Source organism: Rhinoderma darwinii, chromosome 3 (genome assembly GCF_050947455.1).
Source record: "Rhinoderma darwinii isolate aRhiDar2 chromosome 3, aRhiDar2.hap1, whole genome shotgun sequence".
Taxonomy (NCBI): Eukaryota; Metazoa; Chordata; class Amphibia; order Anura; family Rhinodermatidae; genus Rhinoderma; species Rhinoderma darwinii.
The window spans coordinates 243,943,855-243,958,783 of NC_134689.1; the positions used below are offsets into that span (position 1 = coordinate 243,943,855).

At 41.8% G+C, this 14,929-nt stretch overlaps 1 protein-coding gene across 2 annotated transcripts in view; it reads left to right on the plus strand.

The window, feature by feature from the left end:
- CPT1B (carnitine palmitoyltransferase 1B) overlaps positions 1-14,929 on the plus strand; it is a 40,437-nt gene that overhangs the window by 16,383 nt on the left and 9,125 nt on the right. For both annotated transcript variants that reach the window (XM_075855125.1, XM_075855124.1), the window contains 10 exons: positions 2,167-2,274; positions 2,496-2,580; positions 2,914-3,109; positions 4,635-4,820; positions 7,054-7,159; positions 9,797-9,913; positions 11,241-11,405; positions 13,568-13,702; positions 14,193-14,345; positions 14,565-14,678. In XM_075855125.1, coding sequence (XP_075711240.1) covers positions 2,167-2,274; positions 2,496-2,580; positions 2,914-3,109; positions 4,635-4,820; positions 7,054-7,159; positions 9,797-9,913; positions 11,241-11,405; positions 13,568-13,702; positions 14,193-14,345; positions 14,565-14,678 — 1,365 coding nt within the window. The remainder of the gene's footprint in view (positions 1-2,166; positions 2,275-2,495; positions 2,581-2,913; positions 3,110-4,634; positions 4,821-7,053; positions 7,160-9,796; positions 9,914-11,240; positions 11,406-13,567; positions 13,703-14,192; positions 14,346-14,564; positions 14,679-14,929) is intronic.

A 14,929-nucleotide genomic window follows, 5' to 3' on the forward strand; every position in this document is an offset into this window, starting at 1 on the left:
CCTTTTTTTATATGATGGTGATCTACAGTATGTAGAAGGGCATAGATGTACATGATGAGAACATAGTCCTGCCACTTTATAAATCACTAGTTAGTCTGCACATGGAAAGACTGCCAATGGAATATTGTATACAGTTTTGGGCACCAGTGCACAACAAAGACATAGTACATCTTGAGTGGGTTTAAAGGAGGGCAACTAAAGTAATAAATAGAATGGGCGGACTACAGTACCCTATAAGATTATCAAAATGAGGGTTATTTAGTTTAGAAAATAAATGGCTAAGGGGTGACCTAATAACTATGTTTAACTATATCCAAGATCAATACAGAGATCTCATCTATGATCTATTTATACCCAGAACTGTAACTATAACAAGGGGGCATCCTCTACATCTATAGGAAAGAAGTTTCTACACCAACATAGAAGGTGGTTCCTGACTGTAAGAGCAGTGAGACTAAGGACATCTCTGCCAGAGGAAGTTGTCATGAAGAATTCACTGAAAGAGTTTTAAAGGGGCCTGGATGCCTTCAATCCTAGAAACATTTAACCTGCTGTAACTGCGTGCAGTGGCAAAAGCTTAGAAGATCTGAAGCAGCCCTCGTAGAACTGCAGGTCTCAGGAGGAATAGGGAAACCTTTTTGGGACTTTATTAATTTCCTTTCTGCATACGTGCTGGGGAAAGGACTTTTCTTCTAGGTTGTGAGTCCTTAAACTGTTAGAGCGGTATAATACCTTTATTTTGTAATAGTGTTACAGGTTATGTTTACTAGATTATTGCAGATGGGTTGTTGATCCAGGGATTTATTCTGATTGCCATATTGGAGTCGGGTATAAATTTTTCCCTAAGATTAGGAAATTAGCTTTTGCCTTATGAGGGCTTTGCCTTCCTCTGGAACAACATTACAGAAAAATAGGCTGAACTGTATGAACATGTCTTTTTTTCAGGCTTAGAAACTATAAAACTATGATACTATGTGTCTAATTTAACTCTTTAACTTCTTGTTTAAAAGTTTAGTTTTAACAGTGGCCTTCATTCTGTGAGTGTGAGAACCTTCTGTACATTACATAATAAACTGGTCTTAACATCAAAGAGAGGACTTTAATGTCTACCCTTACAGACCAAACCAATTATGCCAAAAGCTGTACCTAATTTGCTCCCTTAAAGAGGCTCTGTCACCAGATTTTGCAACCCCTATCTGCTATTGCAGCAGATCGGCGCTGCAATGTAGATTACAGTAACGTTTTTATTTTTAAAAAACGAGCATTTTTGGCCAAGTTATGACCATTTTCGTATTTATGCAAATGAGGCTTGCAAAAGTACAACTGGGCGTGTTGAAAAGTAAAAGTACAACTGGGCGTGTATTATGTGCGTACATCGGGGCGTGTTTACTACTTTTACTAGCTGGGCGTTCTGATGAGAAGTATCATCCACTTCTCTTCAGAACGCCCAGCTTCTGGCAGTGCAGATCTGTGACGTCACTCACAGGTCCTGCATCGTGTCGGCACCAGAGGCTACAGTTGATTCTACAGCAGCATCAGCATTTGCAGGTAAGTAGCTACATCGACTTACCTGCAAACGCCGATGCTGCTGCAGAATCATCTGTAGCCTCTGGTGCCGACACGATGCAGGACCTGTGAGTGACGTCACAGCGTGATCTCTGGAGAACACGGCTGTGTCTGCACTGCCAGAAGCTGGGCGTTGTGAAGAGAAGTGGATGACACTTCTATACACAACGCCCAGCTAGTAAAAGTAGTAAACACGCCCCGATGTACGCACATAATACACGCCCAGTTGTACTTTTACTTTTCAACACGCCCAGTTGTACTTTTGCAAGCCTCATTTGCATAAATACGAAAATGGTCATAACTTGGCCAAAAATGCTCGTTTTTTAAAAATAAAAACGTTACTGTAATCTACATTGCAGCGCCGATCTGCTGCAATAGCAGATAGGGGCTGCAAAATCTGGTGACAGAGCCTCTTTAAATTCTGTATTTCCCTCGCTATCCCCTCCGAAATCCTATAATATATATATATATATATATATATATATAAAAGGGCAGCCATATTTACATCTAACTATGTGCAATCGCCAAAATTCCATTGATTTTTCTATATGCATTTAGTGTGTTTGTTGATATATCTTGGCATTTGTGTTTGTATAATAGGATTTCTTAACTGTGACTCCAAACACGAACCAAGCAGCACGAGCTGGAAATGCCATCCATTCCATGCTTATGTATCGCAGAAAACTGGAAAGAGGCCTCATACCACCAGTAAGTGAAGCCAAAATTATTGCAAAATGTGATCACCTGTGACTTAAATAATGATAATTGTTCCACATGAAACCGCAAATATTACATTGTAAACTAACACAAGGGAGGGCAAGTGAGATCATGGAAAATGTCAAAATACAGAAGCTAAGAAGATAATTTTTGATGTAGAGTAATCCTGGCATGTAATCTTGTTAACTGTTACAATCCACCTTTGTCACCAGGTTATGGCTCTTGGCATTGTCCCCATGTGCTCATATCAGATGGAGAGGATGTTTAATACTACAAGGATTCCAGGAGTGGAGACTGGTGGGTACAACATGGGGAAGCACCAAGACCTAAATCATATTTATTTTGTTGAAGAAAATGTATATATTAACTGGGTGGATTACGTTTTTCAGCCTAAGTAGTATGATAGATTTTTTTAACTTTAATGTTTTTACAGCACGGGGGAAAAAATACATTCTGAAATCCATTCATATTCCTAAGTCAACATTTTAAAATACCATATAAATAGCCATACAAAATGTGGCAAGAGAAAGGTAAAGGAAAATACTGGGTAATGTGCAGGCTACTTAGTGAATAAACCCCTTTAACATTTTAAAAATGGTATGAAAATCCCTACTGTGTGTTTCTCCACAGACCACCTCCAGCACCTGGTGGAGAGTCGTCATGTATGCGTGTATCACAAAGGACGTTACTACCGGCTATGTCTATATGATGACCGATCACTCCTTAGCCCGCGGCAGTTACAAACCCAGATTCAGCGCATTCTTGATGACCCAAGCCCACCACAACCGGGGGAGGAGAAACTGGCTGCACTCACAGCAGGGGACCGGTGAGCAAATATCCGTAGGGGATTCGGGAGTAGGAAGTCTTGCACAGTTTTCTTTAGAAAAATCCCAAAAGAATATTTAAGCATTATTTGTTGGTAGTCCACCTTTACCACTGCTTATAGTCTGGCATTATAAGAACAACACAATTATGTTTCCTATAATTCCGTAAGTTGGAATATTTTTGATTATTATGTATAGCACTACATGCCTGTTGTATTTTGTTGCATTTTTTTTTGTTTGATTCCTTTTTTTATTTGTCGTGACATTATTATTTGCACTAATCCATATTAATGGTTGACTTGCACTATTTAGATATGTAGTGGAGACCACATGCAAATTCTGAGCTTTGTTGCCACTTCTTGCAGCCCCTGTGGTCCTATAAGGCAGTAGAGGAGCTGTATTTTCTATATTAAATTACTTTACATTGCCTGGTGTAAAGTCAACACTTCTCAAGCAAGATCTTTGTAGACATTTAACTAGGAATTTACTGGATGGGAATGATAATCATAAAACTTAGCTTTTATTATTTTACGCCTTAAAAAAAGAAAAAAGTGGGTATAAAACCATTTTCAAGTATTTGGCTTTATATATCCAGGGCAAGAACTGGGAAATGTATAGCCTTACCGCTATATGGAAGTGAGTTCTGTATAGATTAGGTCCTTTCCCTAGTTGTCCCTTCATGTACGGTAGTTTCCCTAAGAGATAGTCCTATCAGGAACCAGTCCCTTGGCATCCCTGTTACGCCCTGTCCTCCCTACGTGTTTCCCCCTGTTATGACACAGGATTTATCAAGGGAGATCTGGGATCGAGAGTTTAGGACACTCTGGCAGTGGCAAGAAGCACTCTTAGCCAAGCAGTGGCTACATTCACAAGGAGATACAGCATTAGCTCCTGCAGCCACTGCTTGCCTAAGGCTGGATTCACACGACCATGTTACGTCCGTAATGGACAGAACGTATTTCGGCCGGAAGACCCGGACCGAACATACTGCAGGGAGCCGGGCTCCTAGCATCATAGTTATGTACGATGCTAGGAGTCCCTGCCTCGCTGCCGGACAACTGTCCCGTACTGAAAACATGATTACAGTACGGGACAGTTGTCCTGTAGCGAGGCAGGGACTCCTAGCATCGTACATAACTATGATGCTAGGAGCCCGACTCCCTGCACTGTGTTCGGTCTGGGATTAGCGGCCGAAATACGTTCCGTCCATTACGGACGTAACATGGTCGTGTGAATCCAGCCTTATAAGACTACTACTTGCCACTGCCAGAGAATCCTGTCTGCAGAATTGTGAATGCAGATCTATAATGCATTGTGCAACTCGGGATCAGTACAAGATAAAAAATGCAACGTTACTGTATATGTTTACAAGGTTTTCTGTAGATTATATCTGCATATAAAAACTTTGAAATTGTGTTTGGATGAAAACATTTGCATGAATGACTCGTAGTAAATTATTAATTGGTGTACATATATTTATAATTTACATTCACAGTCTTCACTATATAACCCCTTTCTTCTCTTTAGCGTTCCATGGGCTCGGGCTCGGGCTCAGTTTTTCACTCATGGCGTGAATCGAGTCTCTTTAAGTAGCATTGAACGGGGCGTCTTCTTTGTCAGTTTGGACTCTGAAGTAGGAGGATATCAGGAGAGTGATAAAAACTCCCTGAGTGTGTATGCCAAGTCTCTGCTACATGGAAACTGCTACAACAGGTAACTTAACATTGTGACACAAGTATTAGTACATTTAGTATATATTGTTTCAATCGTGTATTGTTTCCTTTAGTAAAGTTTGTTACTAAATGACATTAAAATTTAAAATATTTATAAGGCTTCTTGAAAAATATGTTGCAAGTACAGGACCCAGCCTTATTCTGCACTCAAAGAAATAGCCTAAGGCCGGTTTGACAAGGGCATGTTCGGTCCACAAAATACGGTCCATATGTCGACACTATTTCCAGGATCGTACACAATTCAGGGAGCCAGTCTCCAAGCATCTATAATGCTAGGAGTCCCTGCCTCCCCACAGGAATACTGTCCTGTACTGTAATGTTTTCAGTGTGGGGCAGTATTCCCGCGAGGAGGCAGGGACTCCTAGTATCATAGATAACTATGATGCTAAGAGCTCGGCTCCCTGAACTGTGTTCAGTCTGGGAAATGCTGCCAATATACGGACTGTATTTTACAGACCGAACACTGCTGTGTGAAACTGGCCTAAGGGCATGGCCCCACGTGGTGTATTTCTTCCGCAACTGTCCGCATCAATGCCGCACAGAATCTGCGTTGCACATTCTGTTGCGGATCTGCCCAAAATGTGCAGTAAATTGATGCGGACTGGCCGTTGCGTATTGAGGTGAAAGTACTTCCCTTCTCTCTATCAGTGCAGAAATTCATACTTACCGGCCGTTGTCTTGGTGACGCGTCCCTCTTTCGGCATCCAGCCCGACCTCTCTGGATGACGCGGCAGTCCATGTGACCGCTGCAGCCTGTGATTGGCTGCAGCCGTCACTTAGACTGAAACGTCATCCTGGGAAGCCGGACTGGAGGAAGAAGCAGGGAGTTCTCGGTAAGTATGAACTTCTATTTTTTTTACAGGTTGCTGTATATTGTGATCGGTAGTCACTGTCCAGGGTGCTGAAAAAGTTACTGCCGATCGCTTAACTCTTGCAGCACCATGGACAGTGACTATTTACTGACGTCGCCTAGCAATGCTCCCGTAATTACGGGTGCACACACGTAGTCACCCGTAATTATAGGTGCACACTGGTAGTCACCCGTAATTATGGGAGCCCCATTGACTTCCTCAGTCTGGCTGTAGACCTAGAAATACACATAGGTCCAGCCAGAATGAAGAAATGTCATGTTAAAAAACCAATACGCTCCGCAGCACACATAACATGTACATGACATCTGCGGACTTCATTGCGGAATTTAGAATCTCCATTGAAGTCAATGGAGAACTTCCGCAATGAGTCCGCAACCAGTCCGCCACAGGTCCGCAACATCCATTGTATGCTGCGGACACCAAATTCCGCACCGCAGCCTATGCTCCGCAGCGGAATTTTCCGCATCGTCTAAACGAACCCTACTAAAAAGCTGTGGAAGGCAATGGAGAAACGGGTCCGCTGCGGATTAACGCTGCGGAGTGCCCGCAGCGGAATTCCAGAGCAATTCCGCCACGTGGGGCTTTGCCCTAAGTGTCAGTACACACAGAGTTTTTGATCACTGATTTTGACGCGGAAACCACATTGGAATCAGCGGCAAAAACGGCCTAAACTTCCTCCCCCCTCCCCCAATGATTTCTCCTAACGGCTTCCATCTCTGACCTCGCATTGAAATCAATGGGAGGCAGAAAAAACCTGCAGCGCTAGTTTCTGGGCGTCTTTTGCATCTTTTTTCCTGCGGTCCGTGCATCAGATTTAACTGTCGCGGGCAAAAAACACAATGAAAAACGCGGGAGAAAAATCGTTGGCAGTTCAAAATCTGCCTTAAAATTCCTGAAGGAATTTTGAGGCAGATTTTTTCAGGCTGCAAAAAACTCAGTGTGAACTGACCCTTAGACAGAAGGGGGAGTGCACGACCAAGAAGGAGTCTGTTAGAGATGTTCTGTATCATAGTGGAAATTCCTGTGGCATTTTGGGAATATAATATGTTCTGTGGACAAAGGATAAAACCGAAAGGAGAAGGTTAGAGGTACTAAACCTGGTTTAACAAATGAAGGCTTCTTTTGCCTGTGGCTGCGAATAACATATTGGGTGCTATGTAAATCCCAGCAACTTCCTCTTAATTCACCACTCTTTTGCTTATCACATTCTTAGAAATTCTATAATTTTTTTCTTACATGGTACTATTGTATTAACTGGGAAGAAATGCAAACTAAAATAAAAAAAAAATACATAGTCTTTGTCAGTACTCAGCGCGTCTTCCCCATTCTTTTCTATTTCAGGTGGTTTGATAAGTCGTTCAGTCTGGTTGTGTTCAGTAATGGGAGGCTGGGTCTGAACGCTGAGCATTCCTGGGCTGACGCACCAATCATTGGACACTTGTGGGAGGTACTTTATAATATTTCATGACCGGAACTTTTATAAAAGTTTTCTGTGGAAGTCTGATAGTGAGAAGAGCAGATAGGGAGCAAGGCCACGTTCTCTCTAACCTGGGTAATTGTACCACACTTCCCTCTAAACATTTGTAGCTGGTGAACATAGCGAGTAGGGAGCTGGGCAATGTTCCCTCTAAGCTGGGCAAACCAAAAACTTCTACATAAACATTGTCATAACTGGACATACGGCAGCCAGATACAGCGATACATAGTGTTCAGATATAAAAGCGTCCAGGTAAATAACGCCACACAATGGGGCTGATTTACTAAACTGTCTCAGATTTAGACAGCATAAACTTAGACCAGGCTGTCTGAAGATGCGCCAAATTTATTGCAGTGATGCATGCTGTATGATATATTTGCTAGACACTTTTACTTACACCAACTCTTGATTGGCTTAATTTTAGTTTGCCGCGTTTTAAGCCACACTTGCTTCCCTGCTAAACCACACAACTTTTCTAGACACTTTTTAACCCCTTAACGACATGTCACGTACTAGTACGTGACAGCCGTTAAGGAGAAGTATGGAGCGGGCTCACGGGCTGAGCTCGCTCCTTACTCGGGTGACCGCTGTGTTATACAGCCGACACCTCACTGCAACGGGCGGATTTAAAGATCACTTTGATTCTGCCCGTTTAACAGCTTAATTGCCGCGGGCAATCGCGACTGCAGCATTTAAATTGTTAGAATGAGTGGTGCGCCCCCTCATACACGCCATCGCATCCCCCCTCGCGACGCGATCGGCCAGTGAAAATGGTTGTCATGGCAGCCTGTGGGCCTAATGAAGCCCCACAGGTCTTCTTTCTTTGTACTCCTTTGAAGCCTTGCCTCCGGCAGGGCTTCAAAGGAAACTGTCAGTATCACGATATACTGCAATACATTAGTATTGCCGTATATCATGCAAGCGATCCAACGCTGGTTCAAGTCCTCTAGGGGGACTAATAAATAAATAATAATCCGTTAAATAATGTTGTTGTTTTTTATGTTCCAAAAAAAAGTATTAACATAACTGGTATCGCCGCATCTGTAAAAGTCAGAACTATCACAATATAGCGTTGTTTATCCCACTCGGTGAACGACATAAAAAAATAAAATAAATATATAAAAAATAAATATATATATATAAATTATAGAAATCCCACAGCACTCTGATGGTTCCAAAAAGTGTGTGATTTATTCAGTCAACAGCTGCAACGTTTCCGTCCTGCTATAGGACCTTTTTCAAGCTTGAAATAGGTCCTATAGCAGGACGGAAACGTTGCAGCTGTTGACTGAGTAAATCACATACTTTTTGGAACCATCGGAGTGCTGTGGGATTTCTTTCATTAATGCCTTATAATCCTCGGTTCTGGATTACCTGCCTGCACCCATTACCGTGTTGGAATTTGACGCAGAGTGCTGCTTATCTGTCTGTCTGTCTGTCTGTCTGTCCGTTTGTGTTTGTGTGTGTGTATATCAAAATCAGGCAGCACTGGCAGCGTGTGGGTGCAAGCTCTAAGGAACAGACCAAGGTTCCAAGTACATACAAATCTAAAAAATTTGTGGCAACTCCAAAGATCCAGATGAAAAAATGGGTACTTTATTGCCCGTGCAACGTTTCAGCTCCATCCACTGGAGCCTTTCTCAAGCTTGAGAAAGGCTCCAGTGGACGGAGCTGAAACGTTGCACGGGCAATAAAGTACCCATTTTTTCCACTGGATCTTTGGAGTTGCTGCTCATTTTTTTGATTTGTATATATGATATATATATATATATATATATATATATATATTTATATATAAGTGCACATTGCTGTTTTCTGCTCACCTTCGCCCTCCAAAAAAATTTAAGAAAAAGTGATCAAAAAGTCACATGTACCCCAAAATGGTATCGGTGAAAACTACAGCTCTCCTTGCAAAATGTAAGCCCTCACATGGCTGAATTGATGGAATAATAAAAAAGTTATGGCTCTCAGAATATGGCGACACAAAATTTTTTTTTTTAGCAAATAGTTTTATTTTTTTAAAAGTGGTAAAACATAAAACAAAACATATCAATTTGGCATCTCCATAATCGTATCAACCTGTAGTGTAAGGTGAATATGTCGTTTTTACCGCCTGATGGACGCTGTAAAAACAAACCCCCCCCAAAAATGACGTAATCACTTTTTTTTGCCAATTTTTTTTTTAGCTTCCCAGTACATTGTGCAGTACAATAAATAATACCATGAAAAACTACAACTTGTCCTGCAAAAAACAAGCCCACATACGGCTATGTCGACAAAGAAATAAAAAGGTTATGGCTTTTGGAAGGCGGGGAGGAAAAAACGAAAATGAAAAAACTCAAATTGGCCGTCTCCTTAAGTGGTTAAAAGTGTCTATTGAGGCGTAAACATCTGTACTTTAAATTAGTCTAAAATCAAATGCACCAAATTGTCGTAATCTGCCCTAATGTTTTAATAAAGTGTCATACAGCGTCCAGGTAAATTGTGCTTACCGCTTTCACAAAATCATTGACCAATGAATAGGCAGAGATATAGATATATTAATGGAACATCATTTGTCTTATCTATTACTTATTTTGTTGCCCCCTCTCTCTCTAATCCGTCTAGTTCATGCTGGCCACAGATTGCTTTGAATTGGGGTATACTGAGGATGGGAACTGCCGTGGAGATTCTGGACTCTCGTTGCCACCACCATACAGACTACGATGGGATATTCCATCCATGGTGAGTTTTTATAAACGGTGATAATTCCAGCATTTTGAGGAGTCCGTGTAAATTTTAAGAAAATTGCTTCCCCATTAGATAATTAAGTATTTGATGGATGGTATACCAGACAATTCATAGAGGGCAGGTGCAACAATACAGAGTTTAGGGTCCAGTCACTGTTGGTGTAGTGTAAATGCAGAGCATTGTGGTCGGGTTTCATATATAAAATGCAAAATTTTTATGGGTATTCCATATACATCAATAAGTAACCTCTCTTTAGGAACCAGTAATGTGTGTTTTGATGCAGTTTATTGATCACGACTGACACGAGAGATAAGGAATCATGGGTTATTCAGTATTACAAAAACATAGCTGCTTTCTTTCAGAAACAGCGCCACACCTGTCCATGGGTTGTATCTGGTTTTGCAGCTCAGCTCCATTGATGTAAATAGGGCTGAGCTGCAATACCATACAGAACCTGTGGACATGTGTGGCACTGTTTCTGGATGAAAGCAAACATATTTTTCTAATCCTTTCTCTAACAGCCCCAAGTAGTGGTAGTGCATGGTTTTACACAGTTAAATGGTAGAATAATATAGAATTGCTTCAACAGGTTTGAGATATGCTGAGTTTAATCAATAAAAAAGGGGGAAAAAATTGTTTTTAATATACTCAACTCTTTGTACGATCTACTAATTCACCATTATTTGTGTTATGTTTTAATAAATAGATAAAAATCTATATTATAAGAAAAAACATAGTAGGCAAACTTGTCTGCAGAAATAGTGGTAATATTTTTTAATATTCCCAAATCACAAAAAAGAGGACCCCTAGTTCTTAAAAAATGGTGTGGAAAAACATGCTGTTTAGGCTAGTGTTTACCATTTAACGTACATACTGCTTATTTGAAGAAAATCTCGATCCGTTATTTTTAGTGTTCTTACCAATTTCACAATTTACTAAAGGTGCACCTGCTAAATATAGATATAGCTACGTTTAACTTGACCCTGATAACTTTCTGCAGCGTGATATAAGGCAGCAAAAGCTATTGAAAAAGTCAAGTTAACGTTTTATCACCACAGTGTATTTAACGCGCTAAGAGTCAAGTTAAAGATCGCTGCAACTGTACCAACCTGATATGGCTGCTATTCTTCGGCTGCATAAGTATGTGTAACCTTATGAGATGGAATACACTGTACTATCCCTTTTACTAGTTATCAGAACATATTTGAACTGTGTGTTCGGGCAGAATGTTGCTTTCTTTATTAGAAAATGGTTTAAAACCTTCTGGATAATTCTTTGATGATCCCATAGGTTCTCTAATGAAAACTTCTCCCTCTTCTAGTGTCGAGAGGTTATTGAATGTTCCTACTTCACAGCTAAAACACTAGCAGATGATGTGGATTTTTACTGCCTCCGCTTCACAGATTTTGGGAAAGGAGTTATCAAAAAATGCCGGAGCAGTCCTGATGCCTTCCTGCAGATTGCACTGCAACTCGCTCATTATAGGGTAAGTAGACCACCATACATTTATATTCCTGTGAAAATTGTTTTAATGTTTCTTTACTGCTTTAAGCAGTTAAACATCATTTCAACGAAAAAAATTAAAATAAAATATATATCTAGTCAACTAATTTATTCTTAGTTAAATCTGTTTGTTCCCTTCCTTTTTATCAAAAGTAACACCAAGAAAGACAATTGAGGGAGATAAAACTTAGTGGGCAATAAGACAGAAAGAAGTTTTGACATCCATAAATAGTGATTAAAGGGAAGCTGTCACCAGAATTTCACCTACTGAACTCCACTCAGCCCTTGCTGGCCGCTGCTGTCAAAAGTTAATTGCCGTTAACCCCTTTCCTAAACTCCTCCTCCAACTGTAAATAGTGGTCTGCAAATATTTTGCGCCTTTTATGGTAATAATTCGGCAGTCTTGTTCGTTCCTCCTCTTATGCCCACCCACCACCAAAGATTAGACCGCCCTGAATGCCAAAATCTCATCTGAGATAGCGTGCATGCGCACACCATGTATGGTCCGACACCCTTCCCTGCTTGGTCTGGGTCTCAAATCTACTGCGCATGCACCACTATGGTGTCCCATTGTGCGCATGCACCAGAACAGGACATCGATGCGTAAACGTGGGATTTCATGTGTGCTGGCGGGAAGCCAGGAGGTGTCAATCAGAAGTAAGGAGGCGGAGTAAACTCGGAAAGGCTTGAGGAATGAAGATATGACTCTTTTATGCTCATTAGCATACGGCACAGGAAGGCTGGGTTCACACGTGGCGGAATTTCACTTGAATTCCGCTGCGGACACTCCGCAGCGTTAATCCGCAGCGGAGCCGTTTCTGCATTGACTTCCACTTCTATTTAGAAGTGTTCGTTTAGACGATGCGTAAAATTCCGCTGCGGAGCATAGGCTGCGGTGCGGAATTTGGTGTCCGCAGCATGCTCTGTCTGTTGCGGAGCAGTGGCGGACTGGTTGCGGACTCATGGCGGAATTTATCCATTGACTTCAATGGAGATTCTAAGTTCCGCAATGAAGTCCGCAGCTGTCATGCACAGGTTATGTGTGCTGCGGATGCGTCTTGCTTTTTTGACATGACATTTCTTCATTCTGGCTGGACCTATGTATTTCTAGGTCTACAGCCAGACTGAGGAAGTCAATGGGGCTCCCGTAATTACAGGAGCGTTGCTAGGCGACGTCAGTAAATAGTCACTGTCCAGGGTGCTGAAAGAGTTAAGCGATCGGCAGTAACTGTTTCTGCCCCCTGGACAGTGACTACCGATCCCAATATACATCAACCTGTAAAAAAATAGAAGTTCATACTTACCGAGAACTCCCTGCTTCTGTCTCCAGTCCGGCTTCCCAGGATGACGTTTCTGTCTAAGTGACGGCTGCAGCCAATCACAGGCTGCAACGGTCACATGGACTGCCGCGTCATCCAGGGAGGTCGGGCTGGATGCCGAAAGAGGGACGCGTCACCAAGACAACGGCCGGTAAGTATGAAATTCGTTTATTTTCACTAGGGAAAGTGCTGTCCCTTCTCTCTATCCTGCACTGATAGAGAGAAGGGAAGCACTTTTCCCGCAGTCCGCAGCAGCTAGTCCGCATCAATTTACTGCACATTTTTGGGAGATCCGCAGCCGTAATCCGCAACCCGGATTAGGTGCGGCATTGATGCGGACAGTTGCAGAGGAAATCCGCCACGTGGGGGCATGCCCGAACACTAAAAAACTGAATACTAAAAGGTACAGAGCCTGCTTAGAAGATATTTATAGGTTACAGAAAACTGATTTTTCAGCCACTTCCACCAGGTATTGCTGGTTTGAAATGCTGGTGACGGGTTCCCTTTAAGGTATGCAAAACTGTTAATTGGAAAGGAAGGAATAGCCCAAAAAATGGACTTTTCATAACAAACTTCAGATTACAACCGACTACTATCAGAAATATGCCACGCAGTAGAATATTTTTAGACAAATAATCTGTTGGCAGTCGGTCTGTTGGACAAAAGAATATAACGAATTAATGGTCAACGCTCAGTAAAAACAGTACATTTCAGTTGACAATTATGTCTCATCTATGGCCTAATATCTAATTCAATCACAGACATAACATAATGGCCAAAATAATACACGTGTTATCGTTGACGTCTATTGAATGTATTTTGGCAGGACAAGGGTCACTTCTGTCTGACATACGAAGCTTCGATGACTCGCCTGTTCCGTGAAGGTCGAACAGAGACTGTTAGGTCATGCACCTCCGAGACGTGTGAATTTGTAAAAGCCATGGAGGATCCCAATCAAATTGTGCGTATATGCTTGGAATTTTCATTCTTTCTCCATTTTTAATCTTATAATAAGGGTATGTTCACACGGCGGGGGTCCGTAACGGCTGAAATTACGGGGATGTTTCAACCTGAAAACATCCCCGTAAATTCAGCCGTACCGGCATGTGCAGGCGCTTGAACGCCGCGTCAATTACGGCCGTAATTAGCGCTGCTATTCATTGGAGTCAATGAATAGCGGCTCCAAATACGGCCAAAGAAGTGACAGGTCACTTCTTCTACGCGGGCGTCTATTTACGCGCCGTCATTTGACAGCGGCGCGTAAATATACGCCTCGTGTGAACAGACAAACGTCTGCCCATTGCTTTCAATGGGCAGATGTTTGTCAGCGCTATTGAGGCGCTATTTTCAGACGTAATTCGGGGCAAAAACGCCCGAATTACGTCCGTAAATAGGCCGTGTGAACATACCCTAAGATGAATCGACTTTGATCATCATCCCTTTTTATACAGAAAGAGAAACGCCTGGCTCTGTACCGAGCTGCAGCTGAGCGTCACCAGCTAATGTATCGTTTAGCAATGACTGGCAAAGGTATTGACCGTCACCTTTTCTGCCTCTATCTTGTGTCCAAGTATCTGGGAACTGAGTCCCCTTTCCTTCAACAGGTGAGAGATAAATGCATTCAGTTACTATGTGCAATGACAGATCTGTTAATGACACTAGAGTTTCAATGGAAATGGGCTATCCGCAACTCATGAATATTGAGGACTACCTATTTATTTTTTTCTTTGAAAAAATGTTTTGTAATAAACAAATTTTATGCAAAAGGCGTGCATCATTGAATGTCATGGCAAACCACTCATCTTGTCCTATGGGATTTACAGGTGTTGTCGGAACCCTGGAGACTGTCCACATCTCAGACTCCACAACAGCAGCTAAAACTATTTGATTTAGAGGAATTCCCAGAACACATTTCTGCCGGAGGAGGATTTGGACCCGTAAGTAGTGAGAAAACTTATTTGTTGAAGAATTGAAAATTTTGTTCCTGTGTTACATAATGCACATTGTTTTTTCCTTGTGGATTGTTAGAGCTGGTTGTCATTTGGTGCTGAACTTTGTGATTGCAGTTCACACTGAGTTTTTTTTTTTACATGTTTTTTGACGCGGATAACACGCCAAAAACGTCCGAAAATGTCTCCCATTGATTTCAATGGGAGGTGGAGGTGTTTTTTTTCCCGCGAACGGGAAA